Source organism: Sapajus apella, unplaced genomic scaffold (assembly GCF_009761245.1).
Source record: "Sapajus apella isolate SASKATOON/1434 unplaced genomic scaffold, GSC_monkey_1.0 scaffold62, whole genome shotgun sequence".
NCBI classification, from domain to species: domain Eukaryota; kingdom Metazoa; phylum Chordata; class Mammalia; order Primates; family Cebidae; genus Sapajus; species Sapajus apella.
The window spans coordinates 3024754-3046998 of NW_022437002.1; the positions used below are offsets into that span (position 1 = coordinate 3024754).

A 22245-nucleotide genomic window follows, 5' to 3' on the forward strand; every position below is an offset into this window, starting at 1 on the left:
AACTCCTGGGCTCAAGTGATCCACCTGACCTGGCCTCCCAGACTGCTGAAACAATAGGCTTGAGCCACCACGCCTGGCCCCTATTTCTATTTTTAAAGTCACAAAGGCATTCAACACAACTACATTCAGATATTGATATGTGGAATTTTAAATTTAAGTCAACATTGAACACAAACAAAAAATACAACACCTTGACTTCTCAGACCTGCTGAGAACCTTAAAAAAAGTTAAGCATTCTCTGTAATTCCAGTACTTTGGGAAGCCGAGGTGGGCAGATCACTTTGAGGTCAGGAGTTTGAGACAGGCCGGCCTACATGGTGAAACTCCATCTCTACTAGAGTAATACAAAAAAATCAGCCAGATGTGGTGGCAGATGCCTGTAATCCCAGCTACTCGGAAGGCCAAGGCAAGAGAACTGCTTGAACTCCGGAGGCAGAGGTTGCAGTGAGCCAAAATTTTGCCACTGCACTCCAGCCTGGGCAACAGAGCAAGAGTGTCTTAAAAAAACAAAACAAAACAAAACAAAACTAAGCATTCTGCTTTAATCCAAATTATCTGTTTACTTTCTTTGGCAACAAAGCATAGCTGCAGTCTGCCACATAAAGTAGGCAACAGAGATGTATGTAACCAAGTTATGCAGATAACAACCCAAGTGTGGCAGAAACCTAATCACAGAATTCTATGATGAAGCTGGTGGCAAGAAACACCAAGGACACATTTGCTAACCAGGAAATGGGCTCAAAACCAGTTCTTCAAATCTGCTGAAACGTACCTCCAAGTTGAACTTCCTTAGTTAAAGCACAGAGTTAAATATTTACAACTTGATTCATTAACAATAACCAAGCCTTACACTGAACTTCTGAAGAGCTGTTTCAAATATTAGAGCTATTCTGATGCAATAGCTAAGTCTGGAGAAACACATACTTCGTTAAGCAAAAATACGTACACATTCTTATTTCTCCCATTTTAAGCTTCTAAAACACAAATAAGTCAAATTATATCGCTGTCCAATATAAACATGTTTTGACATTTCTAATTTGGTGTTTTCTATACCTGCGGGTTAGCAAAGATTAAGCAGCTCTGTTTACAAAGGTGCACACTGTGAAATACTACACCTGGGTACAGAATGAAGGTGTTGCTAAGAAAAGCTGTTACACTATGAACTATTTTACTATAAGAAAAGGGGTTAAGACATTTTTAACTTGTCAGAAACTGAACAGCCTAAAAGCCGCGTATTCAAGCTTAAAAAAGAGAGTGATAGAGCCTCATACTCATTGATTAGTGTTTATAAAGCAGGGTGGTCGTGGGCAGTTAAAGAAAAAAAAATACCAGGGAAAAACACAAAGAAAGACCCTAACTGTGCCTTAGTTTCCTCACTTGTAAAATGGGTAAACACAGGTAGAGTGTTCCTTAATCAAAGTGCTTGGCACCAGAAGTGTTACCGCTTTCAGATTGTAGACTATTTGCATACACAAGAGTTATCTTGGGGATGTAACCCAAGTCTAAACACAAAGTTCATTTATGTTTCATATACATACGCCTTATACACACAGTCTGGGGGTAATTCTACTTTTCCATTGAGGATGCTGAATAAATAAACTGTGTGTTGTGTGCCTGTATTTTGACTATAATCCATCATATGAGGTCAAGGTCAAGTATGGAATTTTCCACTTGTGGCGTTATGTTAGTACTCAAAAAGGTTTTGAATTTTCAGATTAGAGATGCTCAACCTGTAATAGCTGTTGGGAGTACAGATGTATCTACCTTGAACAAGTGGGGTGCAACCTGTAGTAACTGTCTCAATCCTCTCCCAAAAGCCAACAAAAGAGAACCTCTACTGGGCAAGGACCGCTATACCATCAACATTTGCATTATTCCCTAAATTTTCTCAACGGGCATTTCTACTACTATACTCTGGTCACATGGCCTAACATTAAATTAGGAGAATGGCCCAGGACAAATCACTGAGTTTCACTCATCAGGATGCCTACTTCAATTCCTGTGTGACTGACACCCTCTAAGAATACACAGACCCATAGTTTGGACAGTTAACATTTCCTGTTATTTGTGAAAGTATTAATTCATTTTCACCACGGCTCAACCAACATACACGAAAAATAAGATTCTGATCACCAAATTACCATCTCAGTGACAGCAGCAGTGTCAACCCTAGGACCAGCTCTTTGTTTTAAGTAACATAAATCAATAGAGGCAAAGACTTCTAAAAAAAGTACAGAAAAGACAATTCAAGAAAGACAGCACAGGCATTCTAAATAATACACCGAAACATACGCATGGGCTTTGGAGTTAAACCTGGTTCAAACCCCAACTCTACAACATTTAAATTGTGTGACTTCAAATGAGATAGTTTCCTAGGTTGGGCACAGTGGCTCACAACTGTAATCCCATCACTCTGGGAGGCTAAGGCGGGTGAATCACTTGAAGTCAGGAGTTCGAGACCAGCCTGGCCAACATGGCAAAACCCTATCTCTACTAAAAATACAAAAATTAGTCGGAAGTGGTGGTGGGCGCCTGTAGTCCCATCTATTCAGGAGGCTGAGGTGGGAGAATCACTTGAACCCTTAGAGGCAGAGACTGCACCACTGAACTCCAGCCTGGGTGACAGAGCTCTCGTTCTGTTTTTGAGACAAAGACTGTCTCAAAAAATAAAAATAAAAAAATAAGGCAGGTCTCTGAGCCACAAATTTCTAATCATTTGACAAACTAATGGAAGAAAAGCATTCAGGACAATGCCTGACAACATTTTGTTAAGTGCTCAATAAATATTAATGATGGAGGTCATTCTCCTAGGAAGAGCTTTCTGTTTCCCCCAGAAAGGGGATGACCACAGACAGACAGACAACCCTATATTAACTATGATCCCTTCATAACATGACAAAATGTAAACAATTTTAAAGAAAATCTAAGAAATGCTAGGCTGCATTTAAGTTCATAATTGCAAATTATATGCTATATAATAAGAAGTAAAATTTCAAAGTAATATTTAGTCATGATTAACTTGACTTGAAGGGATCTTCCCCCAACGAATAACTACATTGGAAGACATTTTGTTTGTCCTAATGTTGAATTCAATCCATCATACATTTATGGCCCTACTATGATGACAGTAATTGTGGAACACAGTCAAATAACAAAGATGACTGACTGCCTTTAAAAAATCTAGTCTCAAAGGAAAGAAAAAGCACTCATAGGCTGGGCACAATGGCTCATGCCTGGAATTCCAGCACTTTGGGGGGCCAAGGCAGGAGGACTGCTTGAGCTCCGGAGTTTGATACAATACCAGCCAAGGTAACACCGGCAAGATCACCCCATCTCTACAAAAAATTTAACAATTATCCAACACCAGTATGGTGGTGCACAACAGGAGCCCTAGCTACTCAGCAGGCTGAGGTAGGAGGATCAAGTAAGCCCAAGAATTCAAGGTTACAGTGAACTGTATTCACGCCACTGCATACCAGCCTTGGCAATAAAGTAAGATCCTGTCTCCAAAAACATAACAGGAAAAAAAAGAAGACTAATGTATACATCCAGAAATAAAAACAGTGCAGTAATTAGTGATACCAAAAGAATAGGGGAACAGTTAGCAAGGAAGGTTCCTTAGAGGTGACAATGTCAGGTAGGGCACTCACAGGCAAAGAATGGGAAAAAGAGCTTATAGAGAAGACCACAGTGTCCAAAGACAGGGGCCTAAACCAATGCAGTATCTGCAGCAAACTAAAATCAGATTTGTATTGCTACAATGTGTTAGCCAATGGCAGTCAATTAGAAAGGGAACTGGGTGGTGCATATGTAGAGACCTGCATGAGGCATGGTGACAGAGCCCTATATGCAGTGGGTCCCAACCCTAGCTAATCCACAGAATTACCTGGAAGCTCCTTAAAAATACTGATTCCTGCCCGGCCCAGTGGCTCACACCTGTAATTCCAGCACTTTGGGAGGCCGAGGCAGGCAGATCACAAAGTCAAGAGATCAAGACCATCCTGGCCAACATGGTGAAACCCCGTCTCTATTAAAAATACAAAAATTAGCTGTGTGTGGTGGCACAGGCCTACAGTCCCAGCTACCTGGGAAGCTGAGGCAGGAGAATCGCTTGAACCCAGGAGGCGGAGGTTGCAGTAAACCGAGATCGCGTCACTGCACTCCAGCCTGGCGACAGGGCGAGACTCCATCTCAAAAAAAAAAAAAAAAAAAAAAAACAGATTCCAAGGAACAAGACACCCCCACCCCCACCACGACTCCAAGTAAGTTGTAATCATCAGCCATGTTTGGTAGTCTAACTGCAGTGTGCCGTATTAGGGTAGCAAAAAGGGAAATCAAAAAAAGGTTTAAGCAGAAAGATGAAGGGGTAAGATCTAAGTTTGAAACCATTTTAACAATTTAGAGGGGAAGACAAGGTTAAAGAGTCAAGGAAATTAGAAATTCATGATACAGACCAGTAAAAGGACCTGAACTATATGATAGACTAGAGGTGGTAGGAGATCTGGGCAAAGGGAGAAAAATAAATGAGCATCTGGTAGCTCCAAGGATCAAAAATACCATACGCAAGGGGTATGTGATTAATTTGCCTTTCAACATTTTCAAGTCTGAGGGGCCTATGACACAGCTAAGGAGAGATATTAAGCTGGCAGGTAGATGACATCGAAATTCTGGAGAAATCTCCACTGGCGACATGGATTTGGAAAGAGTATAAAGAATGCACTCCCATCTCAAATGACTTTTCAGCAGGTGAGAAAATCCCTCATGCAGCAGAATGTCTCACCTAGTGTCGCTGCTGCAGCCAATCCAGCTGTGTAGGGGTCCGTCCCTGGGGGAGCAGCGCTGATGATGTATGGATTGGGGACAAACGCAGCGGGAGCTAAACCTGCTGAAAACATACCTGTCAGTAAAAACAAACTTGACTAAAACTGCAGCCCTACCAAATACCTACACAGTTTGACTATTCACTCCAGACTGTAGGTGAGGAAAAAATGAAAAAAGAGAAGACAGGACAGGTTGAGAGTAAAGATAAATTTTAAAAGGTATCTCCTATACGGAAGATTATAATGAAATGTTTCTATAGTCAAGTTCTACCTTTGCTAAATATTTAACTTAAAACTGTATATACAGTTTTAAATTCAGTATAATTTCTTCAAGATTATTAAAATTATAACAGACTACAATAGAGCAATTTAAAAGACTTTCATTAAAATGGGATGAAGGAAAGTATTTCTACTTAAAACAATTTTATAAAGTTTTCATGAAATCAAATGTATACTTGTAAAGTATTTATAAAGACTACCATTTTTAACCCTACAATATCAGACCCAAGGACTTTATGCCTGGCCTTTATTTATTCAGGTTGGAACTAAGTATATTCTTCTATAGCATAACACATACAAGATTAGCTATCTCCTTTCTGCTCAATCATGCCATTTTGACACATTAAAAAAAAAATTCTACTTCTACTTGTTTACATTTAATGCACTCTATGTCTAAGGGACCTCAGGAAGGTCCAAAGGGAAGAAATGTCTAGGTAGTACGATGAAAACGTCTCTCAAAACTTTAACAACTGCTACAGGAAAAGGGCAAAGCTACCTTAAAACTAGTAATTATGCAAGAATACTTTTATAAATTTTTTCAATACATACTTACTGGAAAATGAATTTATACTATTTGCTCATAAAATGAGAAGCTGATATATTTACAGTCTATAGAACCACAACTTATTCAATCAATGTCATCCAGCATTCAGCATGTTGAAAGAGCTAATGCTAGTCACCGCTCACTATTGGGGTAAATACTTAAATCCTGAAACAGCTGAGGTAGGGCAAGAGCTGACCACTGAAGAAATCATATCATGTAGGACTACAAGGTATGTCAAAAATAATGTGGCTAGAGACAACTGGACAAAAGAAAGAAGCCATTTATTCTGTCTGAGGGATTGTGTGCGCTTTTATAATCAGTCTAAATTACTGGGTTTCACCGCATCCAGTTATCCTAAAATGGCGGCCACATCTATCATGAAAAAGCTATGGGCTTAAGGACTTACCAATGTGTGGCTGATGAGCAGCTGCCAGTGCGTACTGCTGCTGCTGAGCAGCTGTCAACTGCTGGACAGCAAGCGCATTAGGTCTTTGGAACAGCTGAGGCAAGAGGAAAAACATGGTGTGGTTAGGGAAACTGGCTTAGAAAATCATTTAAAAACCTCTCTAAAAATTTCAATAAACCCTTATTTAGGCATGATACTTTAACAACAATAAATGTTCTCACACTCTACTTCATTCCCATGGGATTCTAATGTTTCATAGTTCTGTTCTCCCTGTCTCTCTTTCTTTACTTCAATTTGCTATGCCCTGGTCCCATGAGCTGACCACTTCGTATATTATATGTCCCCTGAAACAAACACACACACACACACACACACACACACACACACACACACACACACACTTTATATATATAATATACATATGCATGCAAAAGCCCTAATGGTTATCAGTAGGTGTACAGGTCCTGCCTGATCCAAAGCAAAGTTAAAAATTAGGCAAATGTACTACAAACTGATTTGCTACATTGCCCCTAGTGCTGAATCTCCTTTCAGTGCTTTCAAGACCCCACGAATAACTGAATTAATCCTCACCTACCCACATTTTGGAGAAGAATATGAAAAGTGTTCACTTCACCCTCTGGGCTGCCACTTCCTGGGAAAATGGTATTGAATAACTTCCTTAGCTAGTAGCTTATCCTAATGAGTAAATTAGACACTTGCCCAACTTTTGGTAGCTTCAAAGTCTTCTGGGATACTGTTCTTTATATGTTGAAAATAAAACAGCAGAAACACAGCAGCTACTAACAAAACTTAGATTATGAGCTCACACCTAGCACACTTCTTAGTTCTAAAGAAAAGTTCAAAGGCTTTAACAACGCTAAGAATGCCTTATTACTCTAACTTAATAAAAAATCAATCATTCACTCATTAATTCAACAAACATTTATGAAACAAATGATACCTGTTAGGCACTGTGCAAGAAGCTAGGGATATGACAGAGAATAAAACAATACATAATCCCTGCCCTGATGGAGATTACATTTTAGTATGAATGGTACTAGTACAAAGAAAGGGGATGCCAGTAACCTGATTTGTGGATCCCTTAATAGGCCTCTTTCCAAGGAGTGATAGTGAAGACTTTAATGTTTGTTAAAATCAGACTGAAAGCACTTACTGAAGGGACCTCCCTGGATAGGACCTTCAACCTACCTGCTCTTCCTACAGGATTTTTCAACAGCTCAGCTGACATTGCTGAATGATGTGTAACAGACACTATGGATCTAGATTTACAGCTGTCCTCATAAAGAGACCTGATTGTTTCAGACATTAGGAGATAATGTCATTCTACCAACTCAGCTTAATTGTTGTCACGACTGGACTTACTCTTATCCTAGGTGGTGGAGAGATTTTAGAGATTTGGCTACCCTCTACACCTCAAACATGAAGAGGCTAATTTTAGACTAAAAGATAACAAAAAGTGAATACTTTGAACATACTATCCCATTTCACCTGTTACTTCTCTAGTCTTAATCTCTGCTTTTGGAGTATGAATGTCAAAAGTAACCATGCACCTATTTCAAAAATACTTTAGGTTTTGTTTTTTTCGAAAGTTAAAGAAAAACTTCACTGTGATGCTGGTAAAAAGGAAACAGTACTACTAAATATCAAGTCTTAAAAAGAAATGTGGGGGGCTGGGTGCAGTGGCTCAGGCCTGTAATCCCAACACTTTGGAAAGACGAGGTGGGTGGATCACAAGGTCAGGAGTTCGAGACCAGCCTGACCAACATGGTGAAACCCCGTCTCTACTAAAAATACAAAAATTAGCCAGGCATGGTGGTGCATGCCTGTAATCCCAGCTACTCAGGAGGCGAAGACAGGAGAATCGCTTGAACCTGGGAGACAGAGGTTGCAGTGAGCCAAGATCGCGCCACTGTACTCCAGCCTGGGCAAGAGAGCAAGACTCCATCTCAAATAAAAAAGGGCAGGGGAACTGAATCTACTGACAGACATTATCAAAACATTTGTCTTCCAGGAAGGGAGCCAGTCAAGACTATTTGGTAATACTGTGGTTGGCTGCGGTGGCTGAGGCCAAGGCAGGAGGATCACGAGGTCAGAAGATTGAGACCATCCTGGCCAACATAGTGAAACCCCATCTCTACAAAAAATACAAAAATTAGCCAGGTATGGTGGTGCACACCTATATTCCCAGCTACTCGGGAGGCTGAGGCAGGAGAATCGCTTGAACCCAGGAGGCAGAGGTTGCAGTGAGACGAGATCATGCCACTGCACTCCATCCTGGCGACAGAGACTCCGTCAAAAAAAAAAAAAAAAGCCAGGGTGCTTGTGATTTCTGCAAAGTTGGTTTCACATGTCTGTTTTACTAAAGATGTGTCTCACACAGTACTCCCTCCAACAGGAGGCAGTCCACTCAAGAAGGGCAGTCCTTCTTCACAATATAACTATGGGATATATTGTGAAATATCTCATAGTTCCACTAAATATGTACTGTCTCTTCAATAAGTTTCTGAAATTTTTCTGACCTGAAACCTTTTGCAACATTTAACATATCAGACACTGCCTGTGTTAGCTTCTCCTCTCCACCCTTCTTTGCCCTACTACAAACGAAATAATTCATTTCATTCAACAAACATTTTTGAGCACCTAGTATTAGGCAGGTGCCTGTGACATGGAACTGGGGAAATGATGACAGTATGTTCAGAACACAACTCTTAAGGGTATCTTGACTTATTAACCGCTGCCATTCCACCTGACTTAACCTTACTTTGTATTTTTTTTGTTTGCTTGTTTGTTTCAAGAGTCAGAGTCTTACTCTGTCACCGAGGCTTGAATGCAGTGACATGATCATGGCTCACTATAGCCTCAAACTCCTGGGCTCAAGCAATCCTCCTGCCTCATCCTCCAAGTAGCTGAGACTACAGGCACATCCCACCATGCCTGGCTATTTTTTTTTTTTTAACTTTTGTATAGATGAAGCCTGTGTTGCTCAGACTGGTCTGGAACTCCTAGGCTCAAATGATCCTTCCACTTTGGCCTCCCAAAAGGCTGGAATTACAGGTGTGAGCCACCACACCTGGCCATATATTTTTTTTTAATATTACATGTAAGTCATCATATGTATGGGTACTATATTTGTAAATATACATGGAAATACATGGTATGTGGGAATACCATAAAAGTAATTATTCCATATAACATTAGCTTATGGTTTTCACCATCATATTACCACATTTTGAAAGCAGGAACTACTACTTTTAACGAAAAGCATACAAGCCTTACAAGAGGCCCCCATATAGCCTATGTTTGAGAGCTGATTAATATCTTCGTAATTATGGTGAATAGAAAAGGATTTTCTTGAGACCATTTTGCAGTAAACAATTTAACAAAAGTAAATTATACATGTACACCAGACAGATTTGATTACAGAACAGATTACAGCAATTTTAGCACATTCTCTTTATGTAAATGGTGCAATATTAACTGGAAATACAGAGTATTCAAAACAAATTGGGTAATTGGCAAGTGACAGATTCCAAAGGATCCTGAAAAACTTGCACAAATGCCATCTGCTGGGCAAAGCACTGAGCTCTGCTAACATTTTCACATTTTCCACAAAGCAAGCGAATATCCCATAACTGAGAAACAAAATACTGTGAGAGTTGGGGGGAATGTTTATTTAAAGGTCAGTATAATGATAAATGTGATGCTGTTGATTATAATTCACTTGGGTAGATTTTACAAGTTGTTCAAGAGTCTGAATGCAGGGGAAAATGTATCAGCTACTTCAAGCATATCAAGGTTCCTAATAAATACTGAAGGCATAATTTGGGAAGTAGACAAACAAGCTGGTTTGCCTCCTTTCTCCGTCACTTACTATATAAAAAACACTCTATATGGTTCTTATTCCAGAAAGGAATCCAGGCCGCCAAAAACACCCAACACAGTGACTGACATGTACTGACATGTAGTTGGCATCTTATAAAAGATAGCTACTGCTATTGTTACTGTTGTTATCAATAGCAGCTGCTGACATAAAAAATTATGGGGTTTTCTGAATCTGGAGGAGGAATGTCTAAATAAAGAGTTAGAAAATGCAAAAGACTACTCCCCCAACCCCGCCACAGTAAAGTGTACTGCCAGCCCTGACTCTTTTTTTTTTTTTTTTTTTTAACCAGTTTGAGGCTATATATATAGTAGACAGGGGTTAAGAGCACTGACTCTGGAGCCAGACAGCCTTGGTTTCTATCTCAGCTAACCACTGACTTGCTATGTAACCTCTGGCAAATCATTTAATCTCTCTGTGCCTCATTAACCTCTTCTCTCTAATATGACAATAAAGATACATTTAACACCGAAGGCTGCTGTGGGGATTAAAATTAACACATGTAAAGCACTTATAAGAGTGCTTTATGTGTAACAGTAATGAGCTTTCTGATGAATGGGGAGAGCACCCCCAACAGACTCAGCCCCTTCTGAGCGTCACCCTTCACAGTTCCTTCCCAGAGCCAGGCAACTCAAGCAGATCAAAAGCTGAGGGCAGGACTCCTCCTAGTCTGTATTAAGAGTCAAAATCGCCAGGCGCAGTGGCTCACACCTGTAATCCCGGCACTTTGGGTGGCTGAGGCAGGAGGATCACCTGAGGTCAGGAGTTCAAGACCAGCCTGATCAACATGGAGAAACCCCATCTCTAGTTAAAATACAAAATTAGCTAGGCATGACAGCGTATGCCTGTAATCCCAGCTACTCAGGAGGCTGAGGCAGGAGAAGCACTTGAACCCAGGAGGCAGAGGCTGAGGTGAGCCAAGATCGCACCATTGCACTCCAGCCTGGGAAACAAGAGCAAAACTCCTTCTCAAAAGGGGGGGAAAAAGATAATATCTCACTGCACCAGGACCACCACCTGCTATCAGTGGGTCACAAAGATAACAGAGAAGAAAGAAAACAATTTATGTTTTTATGGATGAGTACTTTCTGTATTATGCTACTTTCAGGAAAAGCTATGAATACAGTGGAATTTGAAGATGAGACAACTCTGCCTATTAAAAGGCTCTGCATTTCTAGTACAAGGTCCAAAGGAAACAGTCTGAAGCTAGAAACCAAAATAATAGCTACTTGCATAGCTTATACCAGATGTCCCTAAATTTCACTGAGTTGTTGTGTGTTTTTGTTTTTTTTTGAGACAGAGTCTCGCTCTGTCACCGAGGCTGGAGTGCAGTGGTGCAATCTTGACTCACTGCAACCTCCGCCTTCCAGGTTCAAGTGATTCTCCCAGCCTCTAGAATAGCTGGGATTAGGATTACAGGCATGCGCCACCACACCTGCTAATTTTTGTATTTTTACCAGAGACGGGGTTTCACCACATTGGCCAGGCTGATCTCCTGACCTTGGGCTATCTGCCCGTCTCTGCCTCCCAAAGTGCTGAAATTACAGGCATGAGCCACCATGCCCGGCCTCTTATGTGTAAAAATAAAATAGCTTCCCCACCTCATGGAGTGTTTTCAGGATACCCAGAGAAAATCCCTTCAAAACATTAAAAGCACTGTATCAATGATGGGATTATAAAATGTTAAGAAAAAGGTTTATTTTGGAGTCATTCCTCAGCATATGAAATCTGTGAAATCTTGCTAGTGTTTGAAGCTTCTAGATCAAAGCCCAGTTTCCAGGTTATTTGAACTACTGCAATGATCGACTAATGATTACAATGATTTTTGGTAAATGCACACAAACTAAATCATGCTGTTAAACTAAAAAAATATATATATAATCATCATCATCTGTGCATTTATTTGGCAGATGAAGAATCTGATTCCAAAATAAATGACTTCTAAGGTCCTAAGGAAAAACAAAACACATCCCTCCACTAAGTATAGCAATACCTTTTGTGAAAAACTTTACCATAAGTAAAATTTGAACAAAGTCAAATAATAGAGGTGAGCTTCAACTGATCAATTACTAGTCACTCTTTTTTTCAGTTACTATTCACATGACACTTGACAGAATTATCATTTGCAAATTAAAGAGCAGGTTGAGAACACTAAATACCTACATTAAAACTATACACACTTGGTCTCACAAAAATGACATCTAATCACACCACCACACTTTTAACAACACATGCTGACTTCCACTCCCATCTATTGCATCTTTGTTAAAATTCATGCTTAACAGATGAGAGTTTTAGTATAATAGTATCCAATTTTGTAAAATATGCTACATTAGGCTATTTGTAGATTAACTGAATTCTAAATAAAGAACATCAACAGTATGATTAATTCTACACCGATATAATCCTAGCTTTGGTTTATGCCACGTTTGTAATAAAACCTAGTAATAAGTTTCTACACTGCATTTAAGGAAACAAACAGCCAACTGTATAACATTTTGTAAAAAATACTGCTCCAACATCACAGTACAAAATGGTATGAACACATTACGCATGAACTGCTCACAGCTGTTCCTCAAGATTAAGAAGACAATGAAGTGAATGTGAGACAAAGAAGACTGTAGAAATAACAACGATCACTTCGAGCTGGTAAAACGCTCTAACTCAGAGGTTCTCAACCCAAGATCTTTGTACTTGGGTGGGTAATACTGCAACTTTATCTTCATGCATATCTACCTGAAATTTAGGATATTCTTCAATTATGACTGTAGACAACAAACTACATGAACTTTAGCAATACATCTGTGACATTATCACAGAAATCACATATATTTTCATGTTACTTTACAGTTGTTAGAAGTATCTCAAAATAGTTTACGCTCATTATGACAGCTAGTACACTACTTCTATTTCATGCATCATATGATAAATATGTAAATATATAATTCAGTTTGTTTTCAAATATGACAGCTATTTTTATACCACTGGTTTCCTTTGTAATTCTACTTTATACATTCTAAACATAATTTTGAGAAATAGTTCACACAGTTCACCTATTAAAGAAGTTCTCGGCATACACAAAAACAAAAAAGAATTAGGAACTCCTGCTCTTATATGTAAACCTTAGAAGGGTTAAATTCAGAGTGATTAACAGTGACCAGACAAGTAACTGACTAATCAAAACCTCAAGTGTCACAGCTAACAAGAACTAAGTTTGCAAGGAACCAAATGAAAAGTACCTTTCCCCTATTTGCAGGCTGCTCCATGTCATGTTTCTCACTATAAGCTGATAATAAGTTTGAGGAAACCAGCATATTACACCAAATCAAAGCCCAGATTGAAAAGAAATAGAACAAAAGGGGAAATTCTTTTGTCAATCTCCAAACCAGAATCCTTTCCTAAAAAGTCACAAATAAAGCAAACCTATCATTTGTAGCAAACAACCCTAAACCAAGAAAAATGATCACCTTTATTGCTTATTTTAAAAAGCCAAGATAAAAAGAACAGAATGTGCAGAAAAATATGTGCTGCACTAGAACTCTGGTTCAACCCTCACAATCATCAGTACTGTCCAAGAAAGACTTCCACCTGGTTCCCAGGGCCTCCAGGACCTGGACTCAATTGCCAAAGGCACCTTCTTGTCCTCTTCTACACTCAGCTTCTACTCTCCTCAGCCCAGGACCACACCACAGTCATTTCCAGCTCCATACCTCTGCTCTCACCTGCAACAAAATGCATTCCACTTGTCCTTCAAGTCGGTTGCATGCAACTTTTGTCTTCATTGAGCCCTCCCCTTGTCTGAGAGGATTCAGAACCCACCGATTTAGCACTTAGTTCCCCAAATGTTCCACTACCGTTTCATTCAGAACCCAAGGTTCCTAGAAGGACACAACAGTCAACAGTTAACTGAATACTAATAGAACGTCTCAAACTGCTGCTAACCTCACTAAACACAAAAAACTAAACTATGATAATTAAGTCCTTCCTCCTCTCAGTGTCTTCTCTCTGCCTATAGGCAGCACAGTGTAAGACTCACAACACTATCCCTTCAACCACTCTAGTTATTTTTCTTCAACCTAAACCACCAACCAGACTGACTACTTATACATTATCTACTGAACACATACCTGTTTTACCATTTCCTGCACTAGAATTCTCATTTTCTTCCTCTATAAATAAGTTTTTCAAGGCACAGCTAAAAAACCACCTCCTCCACAAGTCCTTCCCTTCCTGAGGCCAGAGTACACTCTCCATAGTTGTAGGGTTCCAAGGACATGGGCATAAATGGTTGCATCCCTTGTCATTGAGTACTTCCATGCACTATTTAAATGACAACATGAGTCACAATGACTAACCTGAGAGCAACTCGAGAGGAGGAAAGGGAATTTTACTCTATTCATGAAAGATATGCTTAGCTACAACGAACAAAAGATATGAACAGAAGGCTGTATCTGTAAAACACAGATCTGTGGTCTCCCTGAAGTTACCTGCAAAACTGAGTACCAGAGAATTATGTACATTTTTCTCGTAAGAGGGACCATGGTTTCTGATCAGATGGCCACAGAGTGAGCCTGGATAGATTAAGTTCTGATCCAAGCAGTAACTTTCCTGGATATTATAAAGTATAGTTATCTGTATATAAGGCATAAGCTGGATCCAAAGGACACGCATATTGGAAAACATGGTGGCTCTCAAAGAGTAGCCTCCAGACCTTCTGAAAGGCTAGCTTCAAATTTTAATTTTGGGAAGCATATTACAGAGGATGCACTAAGATACTATAATAGGGATGGGGGAAAGTCCCCTGAAATCTTCTTCTGTTAAAGCAATGCAGAGGAAACGGGATAAGGTTTGGTCTTTGCCCTCAAGGAGTTTACAATCTGGCAAGGACTATTAGACAAGTAACCACAACACAAGACCTTCTCTTAAAGGAAACACAAAATGCTATGGAGTTCAAGGGAGGCAGACATGACAGATTTCTGGTTTGGTTATTAAGAAAGAAAGGTGACAGTATTGAACCTTGACAAATGAAGAGGATTTAAATTAGAAATGAAAAGTGGAATAAAACGTAATGAAAACCAAAAGGTTAAGGATAAAATGTAAGAAACAAACACCAATTTCCAAAAGAAAAGAAATCCTTCCTTCTTAACAACTACTCGCTCTCATTACAGTAACACTGAGAGACTGACGATCTTAAAGATGCTAAGAGGCTTAGGCCAGTGGTTCCCAGGTATGCTATTAAGACAGCCGGTACAAGAATGTATAAAACAATCTACTCAGAAAAGAATTATGGTCCATGAGATAAAACAATACTCACATCATGACAGTACTATGTCTGTGTAAAAATGCCTCTATGTTGCAGCAACCAAAACATGCATAGGAAACCTGAATCCAACAAGAGATTAACTTTCAAAATAATGTTTTCTTTCAAAAACTGCTGAGATATATGGTGAGGACACCCTTGGTTTTACGTTTTTTAACAAGTGGTAGCTATGATGTAATCATGCTAACTACTTGTGGGTGCACAAAAGTACATTTCTGTTCAAGTTCTAATAATTGTTCAGCCTCCAAAAACTGGTAAAATTATTTTGAAAACAAACATCAATAAACCAAAAAAAGAATCGCAACTCTGATTATGAAGTAAAGAACGGTTAAATGAAAGAGAACCATATTTTTGTTCATAAGAAATTTGAGACAAACTCTTCTTTAAAAACACGGAAATGGTTAGATTGTACTACACTGGGAATTGACGCAAACACCCCAAAATGGCCATAAAGAAGAAGAGAATGCACAGAAAGTCAATTCATATGGGGAGGCGGGCATACCTAAGGAGAAGAGTGTTCACTTTTAGTTTACTCTCTCTGAAAAAAAGATTTGTTAATTTAACCTTATATGAATATGTACATTCACACAATCCCTTAAAGGTATTTCTTGTTCATAAACCACACAGGAGACTTAAAGAGATTTCTTTTGGAAAAGTTCTTATGGTTAACTTTTTACTTTAGCTGTCTATCAACCAAAATTCATTTTAGTATCAACTATTTATGACAATAACTAAATGTACATCATGGTATAACTAATCTCCAAAGATCATAAGCTAATTTCCCTACATAGACTTTCTAAACTTTAAAATGAGATGCTAACCTTTCAAACCTAGAAGTCTGTATTAACGATCTATTACAAAACTACTAAAGAGTAACCGAAATTCACAGTCAATCAAACTGCTTCTGCCACAAGGGAGAACTTATACTTAACAAGATTGGAAAACTAACTGCCCCTCTTTTCTAGTTCAGACAGCTGACCTTCCTTTAAAAAAATAAATAAACAAACACAGAGATCAGGTAACCCTAAAGGTAGTCCTACATGTCTTCAAAAACAGAAGGCAGACTTAGAAAATTTTCCACAGACTTATGAATTTTTTAAAAAAAGAGCCAAGCAATTTCACAGTAGATTTTATGTTGAATGATTTGTGTGTGTGGTTTCCTGTGATCACATTCTAATACTTTTGAAAGGTACCAAATCCTTACCTATGTTATCTGGAGTAACCTGTTTAACTGTAAGGCGTAACTGATAAGATGACCTGGCACTATACTCCTGACAGTAGTGGACAGCAGAGTTTACTATTTTAAAAACTAAACAAACCAACAGCATCACCACCACATAAATCTTCAGAGAGATTAATTTAGCACCCAAGAAGGTTGTGTTATAAGAGGCAGCACTACCTCCACTCCCCAGCTGCTGAGGAGACAGAAGAGCCAAAGGAAGTACATATAGAGCAGGGTGGCCTCTTGCCAGTGACCTCAGCATAGGGACCCACTTCATGAGGGGACTCTGTAAACCTACATCACTAAAAGGTTCATAAGGACTAGCTATGGATAGCCTGAAACAATGCCATCTCCCCCCATCCCCCCATCCTTAATTACTTCAACAATGTACTGGCTGGAGGGAGAGTAGAGAGGGTGACAGAGACACACACAGTACCTGTTGTTGAGAATTGTAGTCAAAAAGTCCCACAGTTGCTGCTGCTGAGTCCACAGGTACCTGCGTGCCTGAATAATCAAACTGAAGAGGCTCCATGCCCACATGTTCCATGGGGTCCAAGGGGACACTCTGGGACTCCATGTTGGAGAAATCCTCCACAGGCTTGGCACCATTGGTGCTGGTCAGCTGGGCTAAGCCCTCAGAACCATTCTGGTTTGGACCCAGAAGATCCACTTCATTAGCAGAGTTCGGGCAATTACCAGGGGTACGGCTAAACAGAGAAAGTAAAGGGCATTAAACCTTATTTTCAGCGGGGAGGGATACTACAGTAACCCAAGTTTAAGGACAATGTCCTCAGCATAGCTCATTATCAACAGTATTTAAAACTATTTCTATAAAGCCACCAGAGATACTTTACAGTGCTTACAGGGTTACATCATCTAAATTGATGCTGCTATTGCTGGCGATTCCATGTAACCCACCCCTTAAATTCACATTAATTGCTAATAATTTACACCCCTTCGCCAAGGGAACCGGGTTTGAGGAAAACTGAAATAAAGTGGAAAAATCACTGTCTATGGCATCCATGAAAACAGATTCCAAAATGCAGGTAGCAAAATATGCCCCACCAAAAAGCAATATCTGCTCTTTAAATATAGAGCCAATGGAAAAAGTCGGTTTCTCACTGATTCTAAAATGTTTTATGTTCCTGGCATATTTGTGAGGGAAAAAAGAAAATGAAAAAAGTTTTTACTTATCACTGGTATTACTGACTAACACTAAAACTAAGTCCCCTTCTATGAAACCAAAAGGAGTAGACAATTCCAAAGTAGGACAAGATAAACTCATTATCTGCGTGCCCCTGTTAAGGAGACAATTCTAAGAATTGAAAGTAATGTGAAGGTGTAATTTATCATCCAAACCAGGACATGCCTGAGAGAAAAAAAAAAAAAAAAGGGTGGGTCATCATCATTGATAATTATCGTGGGACACAAGGTTCTGGGTAACCCAGGATCTACCACTACCTTATATAAAAGGACTTGAGAATTATATGATCCCAAATCACACTAATATATAATATTATATTATATTATCAGGAGAGTGTAGCCGATAGCTACATTCAATGCCCTTCTCCACCTCCACACCCCCCACCCCCAAAAATTCTGTAGTCCAGTAACCAGTACATATTAAAGGTATTATCTGGTTCCTTCTCTTTCTTTCACTCACCCATACACACACACACACACACACACACACACTCACCACCACCACCACCACCGCCGCCGCCACCGCCACCGCCACCGCCACCGCCACCGCCAGCCCCCATTTAAATACAACAAAATACTGCTATACAGGCTGCTGGACATTCAAGGTAGAGGGGACACCTGACCTCATCTGAAAGACCTTAGTTAAGTACTTATTACCTTGTGCCTTAAATTTCTTCCAAAGACTGTAATTCAGGTTGGGCATGATAGCTCATGCCTGTAATCTCAACACTTTGGAAGCCCAATGCAGGCAGACCACTTGAGCTCAGGAGTTCACAACCAGCCTGGGCAACATGGTGAAACCTCATCGCTAACAAAAGATACAAAAATTAGCCGGCATGGTGGCGGGCGGCTGTAGTCCCAACTACTCGGGAGGCTGAGGTGGGAAGACTGCTTGAGCCCAGGAGGTAGGGGTTGCAGAGAGCCGATTTCGTGCCACTGCACTCCAGCCTGGGTAACAGAGTGAGACTCTGTCTCCAAAAAATAATAAAAATAATTTTTTAAAAATTGTAAGACTGCAATTATTTACACAATGCAAGATAACGATAATCATATTAGGAATACAAAACAACTGAGACTTGTCCTACAACAATGATGCAAATACATTTTCATTTTGACTTTGGCAGACATTAGAATAAGCGGGGGGGGGTGTGTGTGTGTGTGTGTGTGTGTGCGCGTGTGTGCGTGTGCGCGCATGCTCACACACACACGTTAGCTTTAGATTGATATTAAAATTACTCCAAAGTAAATTCTCTACCTGTACCATCACACTAGGGATTAAAAAAAATTCACTACCTGTACATAACTGGACAAGGATTTTTACAGATTTTTAAAGAAGAATACATGCCAATTGTGGAAGATAAATATACATTATTTTAATACTCTGTAAAGTAAGTTAACGCAAAAACCTGTAAAAATCAATCATGACCAAAGGTGGGATGAGAGGTATCTGCAGAAGACATATGATTAAGAACAAATCATTTAAGCTGCACTTCCGGTTCTTCAAAATGAGGACAATGATACCTGGTCCACCTACCTCAAAAGGAGCTCATGAGACAATGCACAAGTTCTCAAATGTTTTTCCCTCTAAACTACCAGAGGGATATAACATACTCCATTAGTAACCATAGCTCTCTAATACAGTGATTTGGGAGAAACTTAAGAAAGGTCCCAAGGCATCTATCCTAGGTGATTTTAATATTTGAGAATCACTGAAATAATCTTCTCTGGAATCTTTCTGCTAACTCTAGAGTTCTATGCAAATGCAAAATCTACCATTTTGGCAACGCTTCAAGCATTGACAAGTTTTTAGAAAATTCCACCTTACCAGTTAATTTACAATCTTTGTAGCATGGCCTACACTAGATTGGATTCTTAAGAAGAAAACATGAGGAGGGGAAGAAAATGAAAATCAAAGTAAAACTAAATCAAACAAAAACCCATAGCCCACATTCAAAAATCAGAAGTGTAAAACATACAAACCTAAAATCTTTGACGTCTGCATCAATCCCATTCTGCACTGGTAAACCATTGGTCTTGTCCATCACATCACCCTCCTCCTTCAAATCTCCTAGCTTATCTCCATCAAACGTACCCTTGTTCTTCTTTTCACCTTTGTCGTTTTCATCACTGTCTGCATCCCTTGGGCCCTGTTTAAAAAATAGCTTCAGCTTCACTAATCATCATCAACTAATAATAATGGGCAACCGTTGTAGGCACCAGACTACACTAGATGCTACTCAGAACAGGAGAGTGTTGTGCCCTTTCAGACATTACAATCTAATTAACAAACAACACAGAGGCAGGAACACTGCAGAAGGTCTTGCCAAATGGGGGAGACAAACATACATTTATGTTACAGATTTCAGAACAGTCTTACTATACCCAATGTTCCACCAACCCACTTTCTTCTTTCCTTTTTTTGATTCCTACCCAAAACCCAGCCACAACTTTGTAGCTCTTGGTCAAGTTCTCTACTCTCGAACCTAACTTTATATAATGGCATGACTCTTAATAAGTCCCAGGTACGATAGTAAATAGTACAGGAAAAAAACTGTCAAGCCTGTATAAAGAAGTTTATACTTCTCCACTGAGCTATGTAAATTCCTCCCTTACTTCCAAATATTGAGCCAAGTGTGGTCTGACATCATTCCAACTCAATTATTCTGTACCTGATCTTGGGATCTTTGCCCTGCCAATCTGCATTACCTCCCAGCTCTACCCTATAAGCCTCACAGGTTATGCATCAACAATTCATTGATGACGCTTAAATTTGCTTAATGCCTCAAATACAAGTTGATTCTAACTATGAGATTCTTTCATCAAAAGTATTCTAATAACTATCTTCTACCATCTACTGGTAACAAAGATTATTCATCAGATCTAAGTGGAAGCATGTTAAACTGAAGCATTTGAAGCAACAGAATTTCTCTCTGAAGTGTTTCAAACTACAAAGCTTAAAATGCTGGGCCTAAAATAATTTACCTGGTGCCAGACATGCCATGTTTATGTCCTGCCTTCTAAGGAAATTAAATCTATCTCCTCTTACCAACATCCCAAGTTAAGCCCTGGACACATAAAGCCAATGTACCTTGATTTCCAAAAGGAAAAGATTTGGTATAGTGAATTGACATAGTATATAGAGATTGGCAGAACATTACACCAAAGGGTTAAGGGTTTAACCTTTGGTTTTGTAAAACTAGAGGAAGGCAGCCTTGCTTTCCCCCACCACTGACTCCTGGTTTAAGGAAGAGAAATGTACATGGACCAAATTAAAGTTCCTGGTACAAGGCAAGATCCACTCAATAAAAGATGAGAGCGGCTGCAAAGCATTTCCAGTCACCAAAACCAAATGTCAATGGAGAGAAATCAACAATGGAGGACACAGCAGCAGACACTCGGTTATGAATAGACTGACTATGGATGGGCCTGTATAGGCAAAACCAACAGATGCTCTCAGAGAAGTTCTTAAGAGATCACTGGCCCAGAAAGGCTGACATTCTTAAACCTTTCAACTAGTACTTCAGAGCCCATTTTACTTCTAAAGTTATTCTCTGTTCAAATATGATACAGAAAAAGATAATATAAAAAAGGAACAAATATGACAAGGAATTGAGAAAGGATATACAACTTAGCTTCATGTGGCATCAAGACAGTAAATCACAGCTTTGGCAGCCATTGAGATGTGCCTTTCAGAATAGAATCTTTAAAGTATGTGGCTGTTATTGACTCAAAAGAACTGAATGACAGACAATTACGTACCACATTGAGATTCCCCAAAGCAGAGATGGGAATATGACAGGGTTCTAAAGGTAAAAAGATCTTTTAAAATATCCAAAGGCAATAGGTTCCTCCATACTGCAAAGGCAAAACTGATTAAAAGTGTGTATTCATTTTTATACCTCTAGCACTGACTACAGTGCCTGACATAAGTTCAATAAATATGATAAAAAATATTAAAAGAAACAAAAAATCCTGCAAAACTGAACTGTTAAAATAAGAATGATCTTCCTGTTGTCTTTATTATCATTAAGTAAGAGTCCAGGAGGTGGTAATATGATCCAGATGACAACTCTGCCTGAATCAGAAACCATTTATGTCAACAGCAAAAAAATACTACAAGAATCATCCACTGTCACGACTAAGTAATCTTCTTCCACAAGTCTACAAATCAAATCACTGGCTCAGAAGAAACAGTTCACCTCCAACTGCTCAAAAGGAGTTCAAAACGTCTACAGGCAAAAATGGAAAGAAAGGACCAAGGCGTGGTGGCTCACGCCTGTAATCCCAGCACTTTGGAAGGCCAAGGTAGGTGGATCACTTTAGGTCAGACCAGCCTGGAGTTCGAGACCAGCCTAGCCAACTTAGCAGAAACCCCGTCTCTACTAAAAATACAAAAAGCAGGCGGGCATGGTGGCGGGCGCTCATAATTCCAGCTACTCGGGAGGCTGAGATGGGAAAATAACTGGAACCCAGAGGGTGGGGGTTGCAGTGAGCCGAGATTGTCCCATTGCACTCCAGCCTGGGCAACAAGAGGAAAATTCTGTCTCAAA

General features: G+C 39.5%; 1 protein-coding gene across 16 annotated transcripts in view; it reads right to left on the bottom strand.

The window, feature by feature from the left end:
- Positions 1-22245, bottom strand: part of PUM1 (pumilio RNA binding family member 1) — a 137219-nt gene that overhangs the window by 45209 nt on the left and 69765 nt on the right. For 9 of the 16 annotated variants that reach the window (XM_032246675.1, XM_032246665.1, XM_032246664.1 and 6 more), the window contains 4 exons: positions 19676-19842; positions 16929-17199; positions 6050-6143; positions 4781-4897 (listed from right to left, as the gene is read on the bottom strand). In XM_032246675.1, the coding sequence (XP_032102566.1) occupies positions 4781-4897; positions 6050-6143; positions 16929-17199; positions 19676-19842 (649 nt within the window). The remainder of the gene's footprint in view (positions 1-4780; positions 4898-6049; positions 6144-16928; positions 17200-19675; positions 19843-22245) is intronic. The other 7 variants (XM_032246676.1, XM_032246674.1, XM_032246668.1 and 4 more) reach the window with 3 other exon arrangements.